This window comes from Mandrillus leucophaeus, unplaced genomic scaffold (genome assembly GCF_000951045.1).
Source record: "Mandrillus leucophaeus isolate KB7577 unplaced genomic scaffold, Mleu.le_1.0 Scaffold139, whole genome shotgun sequence".
Classification (NCBI taxonomy): domain Eukaryota; kingdom Metazoa; phylum Chordata; class Mammalia; order Primates; family Cercopithecidae; genus Mandrillus; species Mandrillus leucophaeus.
Window position 1 is genome coordinate 2,844,535 of NW_012101354.1, and position 12,034 is coordinate 2,856,568.

At 41.7% G+C, this 12,034-nt stretch overlaps 1 protein-coding gene across 1 annotated transcript in view; it reads left to right on the forward strand.

Moving 5' to 3' along the window:
* The window catches only part of OTUD7B (OTU deubiquitinase 7B), a 95,995-nt gene that overhangs the window by 61,692 nt on the left and 22,269 nt on the right, over nucleotides 1-12,034 (forward strand). The window contains exons 3-6 of the mRNA XM_011973640.1: nucleotides 2,781-2,969; nucleotides 6,528-6,755; nucleotides 8,190-8,291; nucleotides 9,741-9,868. Of these exons, the coding sequence (XP_011829030.1) occupies nucleotides 2,781-2,969; nucleotides 6,528-6,755; nucleotides 8,190-8,291; nucleotides 9,741-9,868 (647 nt within the window). The remainder of the gene's footprint in view (nucleotides 1-2,780; nucleotides 2,970-6,527; nucleotides 6,756-8,189; nucleotides 8,292-9,740; nucleotides 9,869-12,034) is intronic.

Genomic DNA, 12,034 nt, shown 5'->3' on the forward strand with positions numbered 1-12,034 from the left:
GAGGCAGAGCTTGCAATGAGCTGAGATGCGGCCACTGCACTCCAGCCTGGGCGACAGAGCAAGACTCCGTCTCAAAAAAAAAAAAAACACCAAAAATTAGCTGGGAGTGGTGGCATGCGCCTGTTATCGCAGTTACTTGAGAGGCTGAGGCAGGAGAATTGCTTGAATCCAGGAGGAGGAGGTTCCAGTGAGCCGAGAGTGTGCCACTGCACCCCAGCCTGGATATCAGAGCAAGACTCCATCTCAATAACAACAACAAGTTAACTGATTGTATTTCAATAGGACTGTTCGGTTTTTGTTTTGTTTTGTATGAGATGGGGTCTCACTCTGTCATCCGGGCAGAAGTGTAGTTGTGTGATCTTAGCTCACTGCAACCTCTGCCTCCTGGGCTCAAGTGAGCCTCCCATCTCAGCCTCCTGAGTAGCTAGGCCTACGAACACACACCACCACACCTGGCTAATAGGACTGTTCAATACTGATAATAGAAAAGAAGAGAAAGAAATCAAAAGTAAACTATCGTATTATAAAGAACAAATTAGAGAGGAAAGAGATTAGGAGGAGAGAGATCAGATAGAGAATTCCTTCCTAAAAGACCAAAGACCAAGTAAAGATTATGAGGACCTCAAATGGGGCAGTGGCAATAAAAATGGATAATAAGAAATGGATTTGAGAGATGTTTTAGGGGTACAAACAACTATGAAGATTGACTTGATGGTGAGGGAAGGGGAAGAGTGTGATCTGAGGAAACTTGAGGAGCTGAAAATGACTGAAGTTTCAGGGCCTGGAGGGATTGTGATGCCATTACTGATTTAAGGAATGTAGGAAGAGGAGACGCAGCAAGTTTTAGGAAGGAAAATGATGGATACTCAATTTGGCCATGTGGATTGTTAGGAAGACCTGATTTTAATGAGATTTGCAGACAGTTGGAAGTATAGATCTGATGCTCAAGGCAGATGTCACTCATTCATGCATTGATTCAGGAGAAGAGTTCTCCATTAATTCAACAAATATTTATTGAGTAACTACTGTGTGCCAGGTACTGTTCTGGATGCTCCAACAAAACAAAACAAACAAAAATACCTGCCTTCATGTTCTAGCAGGAGAGAGGGTCAATAAACAACAAATGTGATAACTAAGTAAATTATAAAGTATATTATAAACTGTTAAGTGCTATGGAGAAGAGTAAAGGGAATGATGAAGTGGGTTTTGATTTTTAAGTCAGGGTAGGCCTTACTAACAATGTGATATTTAAGCAAATACCTAAAGCTAATGAGGAGTTGTCTGTGTGGATATATTGGGGAAAGAACCTTCTAGGTAGAGGGAATAGTCAGTGGAAAGGCCCTAGAGTGGGAGTGGACTTAGCATGTTCTAGGAACAGCAAGGTCAGTGATGACTGGAACAGAGTGAGCAAAGGGAGTCAGAACAATTGGCTAATGTAATGATTTAGAAGTAAAATCATCAGTCATGATTTAGATGTAAAATTGTAAGTAAAACCAAGCACTATTCTAAGTGCTTTCAGCTCATTTAATCTTGATAACAACTCTATGAGGTTGGTTCTGTTACTATCATCTGCATTTTCACGGATAAGTACATTGAAGCACAGAGAAGAGGCCAGATAAGTAGGCCAGGACATATAAAGCCTTGAGTATCAGGCCAAAGAGCCTGAGTTTTATTCTGTAGGCAGTGGTAAACCATTAAAAATCTCGATTATGGAACTAAAATCATCACAACTGTGCTTTAGAAAGATTAATCTCATGCGATTCTTTGGAATGGATTGGAGGTAGGACAGTAGGTGATAGGAATTGAATGAAGGTGGTGGTAGATGGAATAGAAGAGAAAGAAGTGTGAGCAATTATACAATGCATATTTGTTGAATAATTTAGCTGGAGAAAGCATCAGAAAAATGCATTATGACAAATCTTATCTTTCAGGGTCTTTTTTTTTTTTTTTTTTTGAGACGGAGTCTCGCTCTGTCGCCCGGGCTGGAGTGCAGTGGCCGAATCTCAGCTCACTGCCATTCTCCTGCCTCAGCCTCCCGAGTAGCTGGGACTACAGGTGCCCGCCACCTCACCCGGCTAGTTTTTTGTATTTTTTAGTAGAGACCGGGTTTCACCATGTTAGCCAGGATGGTCTCGATCTGCTGACCTCGTGATCTGCCCGTCTTGGCCTCCCAAAGTGCTGGGATTACAGGCTTGAGCCACCGCGCCGGGCCTCAGGGTCATTTCTTTAGTAGAATGGTGATTCTTAAATTTGGGGGAAATACTGTTGCCTTTGATAAGCTGATGACAGCTATGAACTCTTTCACTAGAAAATGCACAAGCCCATGATCTTATATGCAGGTTTAGTGGTTTAGGGCACACTAGAGTACATGTAGACTAAGAACCTCTTTGGATCTCAGAATTAGGAGACCTGGGCTTGCGTCCTGCTGGGTCTGGTGTGAACTAGCTGTGACTTTGGGCAAATAATTTACTTCTCTAGACTTTATCTGTAAAAGGAAGTTTTAATTTTAGGTTACTAGATCTTTAAGGGCTCTTTTAGTTCAGAGGGACAAAGTTTCTATTTTCATGGCACTTACTTAGGAAATAGACAACAAATAAGTAAGTAAAGACATTTGGTAAGTTAGATTGAAGTGTTATAAAGAAAATTAAAGCAGGGTAAGGAAAAAAAGAATGATTATGTGCATGCGTATTTGCATGCTGGTTTTGATAGGATAGTTAGTGTGATCTTTGTGTCTCTATACTATGGGTGCACAATTTGCTTTTTGCTTTGTCTCCTGACAGGAAAGAATTGGGACGTAAGTGCCGCCCTCAGTGATTTTGAACAGCTACGTCAAGTCCATGCTGGGAACCTACCCCCATCCTTTAGTGAGGGGATTGGTGGCTCCAGGACCCCTGAAAAAGGATTTTCTGACAGAGAGCCTTCTCGCCCTCCCCGACCCATCCTCCAACGGCAGGATGACATCGTTCAAGGTACTGGGGTGACTGGGGAATGTTTCCGTATATGGAGTAGGAAGGGAGGGGATTGTTAAATGGAGTCATAAAGTCTAGTGATTCATTGGAGGTGATTCCATTTCTTCCCCTTCTCCCAGCTGAACCCAGATTGAGGGGGCCTCAGTCTGCCCAGGTGCTGCAGTCCCTCACTGCATCTCTGCATCTTTAGTGTTATCTTGTATAAAAGCCTTCCTCAGATACTGTGAAAGAAATAGAGGAAGGAGAATAACAATCTCCTTGTTGATATAAAGTTCACATAAAGGTAGAATTGAAAGAACCACTACCTCTTTGGGGGGTAATTTGTTAATATTTGCCAATATCTATCAAAATTAAAATGCATACATACTCTGACTTAGCAATTTAATATCTAGCAATTTATCATATATGTGTATGTGCACATATGTATCCTTTAAATAAATACATAAGGTCGGGTGTGGTGGCTCACGCCTGTAATCCCAGCACTTTGGGAGGCCGAGGTGGACGGATCACCTGAGATCAAGAGTTCAAGACCAGTCTGGCCAACATGGTAAAACCCCATCTCTATTAAAAATACAAACATTAGCTAGGCTTGGTGGTACATGTCTGTAATCCCAGCTAGTTGGGAGGTTGAGGCAGGAGAATTGCTTGAACTTGGGAGGCGGAGGTTGCAGTGAACTGAGATTACACCACTGCACTCCAGCCTGGGTGACAGAGCTAGACTGTCTCAAAAAAGTAAATAAATAAATGAATAAAAATTTAAAAAAAGAAATACATAAATGCAGCATATAAGGTTACTCACAGCAGCATTATTTTACAATAATTACATCTTGAAACTTTTTTTTTTTTCCTTGAGGCAATCCATCTGACTTGACCCCCCAAAATGCTGGGATTATAGGTGTGAGCCACTGTGCCTATCCCTGAAAACATTTAATGTCCATTAGTAAAGGAGTGGTTAAGTAAATTGTAATCATCCATATTGTGGAATACTCTGCAGTCATTAGAAAGAATTAGGTAGAACTTGGTGTACTGTTTTGGAAAAATTTCTAAAATCTATTCAGAAAGGGGCTGGGCATGGTGGCTCACACCTGTAATCCCTGCACTTTGCGAGGCCAAAGCTGGTGGATCACCTGAGGTCAGGAGTTCAAGACCAGCCTGGCCTACATGGTGAAACCCTGTCTTTGCTAAAATTACAAAAATTAGCTGGTCATGGTGGTGCACACCTGTAATCCTAGCTACTCGGGAGGCTGAGGCAGGACACTTGCTTAAGCCCAGGAGGCAGAGGTTGCAGTAAACCTAGATTGAGCCACTGCACTCCAGCCTGGGTGATGGAGTGAGACTCCATATAAAAATATATATATAGTTTTTTTCAAAAAGATAAGATGCAATACAGTGTATGTAGTATACTCTCATTTGTGTTTTAAAAGACTATTTTAAAAGTTGTATATGCATTTTTAGTAGAGATGGGGTTTCACTGTGTTAGCCAGGATGGTGTCGATCTCCTGACCTCATGATCTGCCCGCCTTGGCCTCCTGAAGTGCTGGGATTACAGGCGTGAGACACCACGCCCGACCAAAACCTGTATATGCTTCTGTATGCATAAAAATTTCTAGAAGGATACAAAAGTTTGCCTCTGAGGAAGGGATCAGGAATTTTGAATGAGAAGAAGACTTCCTTGTGAAATCATTTGATACTTTTTGATAGTATATTAATTTTTTACCATAGGCACGTGGTACTGTTTTTGAGGCAGGGTCTTCCTCTGTCCCCCAAGGCTGGAGTGAGGCTGGCGGAACACAGCTCACTACAGTCTAAACCTCCTGGGCTCAAGGGATCTTACCGCCTCAGCCTCCCAAGTAGCTGGAACCATGGGCACGCACCACCTCGCCTAGCTAAATTTTTGATTCTTTGTAGAAATGGGGTCTCACTCTGTTGCCCAGGCTGGTCTCGAATTCCTGGGCTCAAGTGATCCTTCTACCTTGGCTTCCCAAAGTTTTGGGATTACAGGTGTGAGCCACCATGCCCAGCCTACGAATACCTAAAAAATATTTTTAAGGTGGGCGTGGTGGCTCATGCCTGTAATCCCAGCACTTTAGGAGGCCAAGGCTGGCAGATCACCTGAGGTCGGGAGTTTGAGGAGAACAGCCTGGCCAATGTGGAGAAACCCCATCTCTACTAAAAATACAAAAATAATTAGCTGGGTGTGGTGGCATGCATCTGTAATCCTAACTACTCAGAGGCTGAGGCAGGAGAATCTCTTGAACCTGGGAGGCAGAGGTTGCAGTGAGCTGAGATTGCAGCACTGCACTCCAACCTGAGTGACAGAGCGAGACTCTCTCAATTAAAGAACAAAAACAAAAAACAAAACTAAAACGTATTTTAAAAATAACATCACTATAAGATAACTTTAGACAACTCAGTTTATTTTGTGTATCATATATTGCAAATATTGTATTAAGAACGGCCCAACATGCTTTTGAAATTTTGCCTCCTTTGGATCATCATTAAATTGTTACATAATTGAAGCCATACAAATGTACTGTAATACTGCACTGAGCAAATTATAATCACAATGGAATATCTGCTTGGGAATTACAAGTGTCATGTATTCAAAACAAATGAAATGATGTGGGGTACTATCTATATTATTGCCCTCCTCTATAGACTGTTAAGAATTGACTGTCCCTATAAATTTCTGATAAATAATGTGTATTGAGAAAAGTTGTAGTAAGCAATATACATTAATGTTATTGATGTAGGAAGAAAGTTCCCAAATGTGTAAGACTTATTGTTGATTGTCTTTTTTTTTTTTTTTTTTTTTGAGACGGGGTCTTGCTCTGTTGCCCAGGCTGGAGTGCAGTGGCATGATCTCGGCTCACTGCAGCCTCCACCTCCTAGGTTCAAGCAATTTTCCCACCTCAGCCTCCTGAGTAGCTGGGATTACAGGGGCACACCACCATGCCCGGCTAATTTTTGTATTTTTAGTAGAGACAGGGTTTCACCATGTTGGCCAGGCTGGTCTCGAACTCCTGACCTAAAGTGATCGACCTGCCTCGGCCTCCCAAAGGATTTTCTTTTCTATAATGGAAATCTTTTATAATCTTTCTAGAATGAAAATACCCTTTAGAAAAGGTATTTTCCAAGACCCTGAAATTACCAGAGAGATTATTTGACTAACTCTAGTCTAGTGAAACCTCACTTCCCTTATTCCCTCTCCTCCCACCAAACAATGACTAAATTGCTAAATGAATAGGTCCCTATCACATTGGGAAATAATGGCAGTGGAGGAAGACAGAGTCAGAGGGAGGGGAAGATCAGGCAAATTCCAAAGAAGGGTAGAAAGAGGAATGGATATTTGGTGCTAATGTGAGTGCCTGCAAAAATACTTTCTCTATTTCTCCAATTGTATTTGGCTTCAGAAAAAGGATTCTGAAATTCAGTAGTCAGTTAGACTTAGTTTTTCTCTGACTGTAAACCTTGTTGAGAGGTAACTATCACCACATCAGTGTAGAGTTCTCCAAGTGGGCTGTGTGTGTTCTAAGGTGACTCCATTTCTCATTGCAGAAAAACGCCTGTCTAGGGGCATCTCCCACGCCAGCTCCAGCATTGTTTCCCTGGCCCGGTCCCATGTCTCCTCCAATGGTGGGGGTGGGGGGAGCAATGAGCACCCCCTGGAAATGCCCATCTGTGCCTTCCAGCTTCCAGATCTCACTGTGTATAATGAAGACTTCCGCAGCTTCATAGAGAGAGACCTCATTGAGCAGTCCATGCTGGTTGCCTTGGAACAGGCAGGTCAGTGAGTGCTTCCTCTCCCATGCTCTTCCCTCTACTCTCCACCTACAGGCAGCCTTGTGGAGGGGCTGGGCTTGATCGATAGCTTCCAGTTTAAGTGTGTGATCTGATTGCAGTCAAAGTCAGGAGTCAGTGGGATAAACTTGTGCTGTCCTTAAAGAAAGGATGCAGATTAGATACTTTACTCTGGGAATTTCCTGTTTGATGGAAGAGAAACCAGATATACATGTGAAAAGGCCTAGGAATCAATACCTAGAAATCAATACATGAAAAAAATACAACTAATTATAAATGGCCCTGGAACACCCTTGTGAACAAAAATGACCAATGCTGTAGATGATGCACAGTAGTGAACCTATCCCCCCAAATGTATTTACCTTTGTAATTGTGTTTATCTTAAATTATTGTTAAAATTAATTCTTACAGGGTAAGGCAGCTGCGAATTTTGGAAAATCTAATTAGGCATTAAAATGCTTGCATGGGATAAGAACTGGAGTTAGATGAGGGCATGGAAAGGAAGCTTTTATTTTTCATTTCATAACCTTCTATACTAACCATATACATCTATTTGTAATTTTTTTTAAGTTAGTAAATTATCTAACTTAATAATTTTAAGTCTGGGGAGTTTATAAGCCAGTTTTTCTTTCAGTAGTTCAAGAAACTATGCTCCGCAGTAGTTCAAGAAAACTTACGCATCACTCATAAAATATTTTCCTCATGTAAATAATGGGTTGGCAATTGTGGGATGACTGTATGGAATTAAAACTTATTTTCTTGGGTGTTTTGTGTACTTTATCTTACTGCTTATTCCTTTAAAGTCACACCCCACACATGCTGACATACTGTCATATATGCAGATGATACTCATAAGACACCTTAAATACATGCTTTGAGTTGTTTTTGTTTTGTTCATGATGGATTTTTGCTGAGCTTTGTTGCTGTGATACATACTCGTCTCCTGAGTGGAGGGAAGGAATCAGAGCCAGTCCAAGCAGTCAACGGTTTCAACTTATGTCCTTAGCCTCATCATTTAACCCAGGGTTTCTCAACCTTGGTACTATTGACATTTTGGTCTAGATAATTCTTTGTTTTGCAAGCTGCCTTGTGCATTATATCAGGTTAGCAGCATCCCTGACCTCTGCCCATTAGATACCAGTAGCATCCCGCTACCAGTTGTGACATGCAAACATATCTTCAGTCATTGCCAGTGTCCCTTTGGGACAAAATTGACACTACTCACTGATCTAACCAATTGTGCTCACAAGATTCTGACTGACTAGATATAAGTGAAGAAGATATAAAGAGTAATCGAGTGATGGTTTTATTCTGGGTAGGCCTCCTAGAGGAGGCTGCTTTGGAGTCTGTTTTAGAAATAGGAAGGTGGGAAGAGCTTCATGGATAATCTCCTTTTCCTCCAATATCTTGTTTCTACAGGGCGTTTGAACTGGTGGGTGAGTGTGGATCCCACCTGTCAGAGGCTGCTTCCTTTGGCAACTACTGGAGATGGGAACTGTCTCCTGCATGCAGCCTCCCTTGGTGAGTCTTGAAAGCAGTCCTCCATTTGCCTGCAGAAAGGAAGCAGTTGAGTCAAATCTCATGTGTAGGACTTGATCCAGACAACCTTGATCTTAGGCAGAAATGATGGTTCAGAGCAAGATTGTGCATGCATATTTGCGTGTCTGTGTGTTTATGTTGGCACAACAGGAAATGGGAGTGAGCCCTACCTTTGTGAGTGAGATAGTGAAGAGAGCACAGATATTAGCTTGGGCTGGCTTTGAAAGCTGACCCCAAGAGTAGTGAGTAGGAGTAAACCAGCAATGTATAGCTAGATGTGTGTGTATGTGTACAATTCTACTTGATATTTATTCTTTTGGTGTATGAAAAAGATACATTTTTAGCAGTCCTTTGTAACACACACTTACTTTATTTTATTATTTAGTTTTTGAGATGGAGTCTCAGTCTGTTGCCCAGGCTGGAGTACAGGGTCATGATCTTGGCTCACTGCAACCTCCACCCCTGGGTTCAAGTGATTCTCCTGCCTCAGCCTCCCAAGTAGCTGGGATTACAGGTGGGAGCCACCATGTCCCGCTGTAAATAGGCTTAACATTTAAAGTAAGGGCTGGGTGCAGTGGCTCACGCCTATAATTCCAACATTGTGGAAGGCCAAGGTGGGAAGATCACTTGAGGCCAGGAGTTTGAGACCAGCCTGGTCAACACGGTGAAACCTCGTCTCTACTAAAAATATAAAAATTAGCCCGGCATGGTGGCAGGTGCCTGTAATCTCAGCTACTAGGGAGGCTGAGGCAGGAGAATCATTGAATCCGGGGGACGGAGGTTGCAGTGAGTGAGCCGAGATCACACCACTGTACTGCAGCCTGAGCAACGGAGCAAGACTCTGTCTCAAAAAATAAATAAATAAATAAATAAAAAGCCAGGCGTGGTGGCTCACACCTGTAATCCCAGCACTTTGGGAGGCCAAGGTGGGCCGATCACCTGAGGTCGGGAGTTCAAGACCAGCCTGGCCAACATCGTGAAACCCTGTATCTACTAAAAATACAGAAATTAGCCGGATATGTTGGTGGGCACCTGTAATCCCAGCTACTTGGGAGGCTGAGGCAGGAGAATCTCTTGAACACAGGAGGCGGAGGTTGCGGTAAGCCAAGACCACACATGGCATTCCAGCCTGGGGGACAGAGCGAAACTCTGTCTCAAAAAAAACAACAACAAAAACAAAAACCCACAAAAAAACCAAATAAACAAAAAATTAAGTCAATTTACAACTTAATATATTATTTGCAGCCTGGTGCCATGGCTCACACCTGTAATCCCAGCACTTTGGGAGGGTAAAAAGGCAGGGGGGAGGTCACTTGAGGCCAGGAGTTCGAGACCAGCCTGGCCAACATGGTGAAACCCTGTCTCTACTAAAAATACATCAATCAACAGAGTCAAGCTGAGGTATCTTACCATTATGCTTTTTTGCCACAGGGATGTGGGGTTTCCATGATCGGGACTTGATGCTGCGGAAAGCTTTGTATGCACTGATGGAGAAGGGAGTCGAGAAGGAAGCATTGAAAAGGCGCTGGAGGTGGCAGCAGACACAGCAGAATAAAGAGGTGGGAGACTGTGGGTGGGAGCACCTTGTTTCCTAAAGTTACCTAGCTACCAGAGTCACCTGGTGCCTGCCAGTAGAAAATATTTCCAAGTGTTTAAGTCAGTGTGACTCCCCTTATGATCCTGAAAATTGGACAAAATGCAGTTAACGCCGGTGGGGTAAATGCCTTCTGATGTGGTCATGAGAACTGGTGGTGGGCATGAGACCTACAGAGAGGTTATCTAACATTGTGCTTTTCCCCCAATAGGTGCTTTATAGCTTTTAGTGGCAGTATTTTGCAAAATGAGTTATGACAATTCCATAGGATTTTTGTATTGTTTTGTTTTTTTTTGCTTGTAATAAGGCTAGATCAATTTTTAAAGACTTACGTTTTCAGCCCCTATAGAAATGTGAATACTTAAAAATCTTTTTGGACATAAATACCATTTGTTTTTCATATACTCAGTTTTAGTTTATTTTAAATTTTAAAAAGCATAAGGAACCAGCATTCTAATCACACACACACAAAAAGCATACCTGTTTAATTGAGTTTGAACAGTACTTCTCAGGAGTTTGACAGATATTGAGGCTGCTCTTATATAAGGGAGTAACAACAGATTGTTTGTACTTGCCCTCTCCAAAATGGGTTGGGCAAACTATGGCTGTTTTGTTAAAAAAAAAACAAACAAAAAAAAACAAAAAAAAACCCACTTTTATCAGAATACAACCCTGCACATTTCTTGCATGTTTACACATGTAACTGCTTTCTTCCTCCAACAGCGGAGTAGTAACATATGGCCTGCAAAGCCCATACTTATTGACTACCTGGCCCTTTACAGAAAAAGTTTGCTGATTACTTCCCTTCAATAATGACATTATGCCTTTACATAAAAACAATGAGACTCCCTATTTCCTTTTCCTGTGATTCTGTCTCCTATGTTTATATCTCCTGCTTTTTATGTATATCTATTTTTTTTTTTTTTGCCATGTTATGGCTGGATCTTTCTGGCATTTAATATGGCAGTATCTCTTCAGAAGCTTTCCTTTTTCGTCCATCTTTCTTTTTTTCTCATTTTATGAGAAATGAGAAAAGTCTCACCACTGTAGTAGTCAGCTTATGACAGAGTAGTCAGCTCTGTCATAACTGACAATATAGAAGAGTTTTTTTTGTTTTAGTTATTTAGAATTTTATGTCCTGAAGATTTAATATGTAAGTAGAACATGCTATGTTTCTTCCTCAAAAACATATAATCCAGTTGTTAAAAGTAGGATGATATTAAGATCAAAATCCTGTCCTTGAGCAGCCAGTCTTCCCCAGAAGATTCCTGAGGGAAATAAACCCATAGGGGCAAGGCCACATAAGTGACATTCTTTATTAGCACCAAAAGCTAGAGCTAGCCTAGAATTTAGAATCCAAAGCCAGTCAGCAGTCAGTTTTGTGGCAGTCAACTTTGTCCTCTTCACTGTTGAGTTCAGATAATACGGGAACCTTAACCACTGCAGAAGCAAGAAAAGGCCAAACCAGAACATGCCAGCTATTAAGTAGAAATGACAGCAACAGCCAGAAAATAAGTGTACCCAATTTCAGTTATTAAAGCAATTACAGCTATTATTCTAAAGATGGGGTTAGATTATAATGGTATTTAACCAGGAAACCCAGAAATACCCAAGTTCTATCCTTGGCCAGCCAGCCTTTCCCTCTCAAAGTCAGCCTTTCCCTCTAAAAGTCCCCAACATGCATAGAAAATAGTGGCTAGTAATGGAGTGATCGTTTTACTCCTTTTGCTCAGCGCAGTGAACGTTCATACTGAAAATGTGGCCTTCATAATTGTCTTAGCTTAGACCATTCATAGCATTATACCTACCTTGGGAGTGGGAATGGTAGGAGGGGGATAATGAACTTGGGAAGCTTTCTTTAGCTCCCCAGTACCAAAACCACACTAAGTAAGTTTTGATTTCCTGGGCTTCCTTGTTTTATGTTGAAATTGGTGGTGAGGCTCAGGAATAGTTTCTTAAATGTTAAAGCTAGAAGTGTACACCATCTAGTGGCTGTGTATATTATAACAGGAAGCAGAAACAGGCGAGGAAGAGGGAGCCGGATCCCTCTGGATGCGTCTATTGGAGTGACTGCAGCACTCCATATAGAACCTGGGCATCGCTTTATTTATTTATTTATTTATTTATTTAT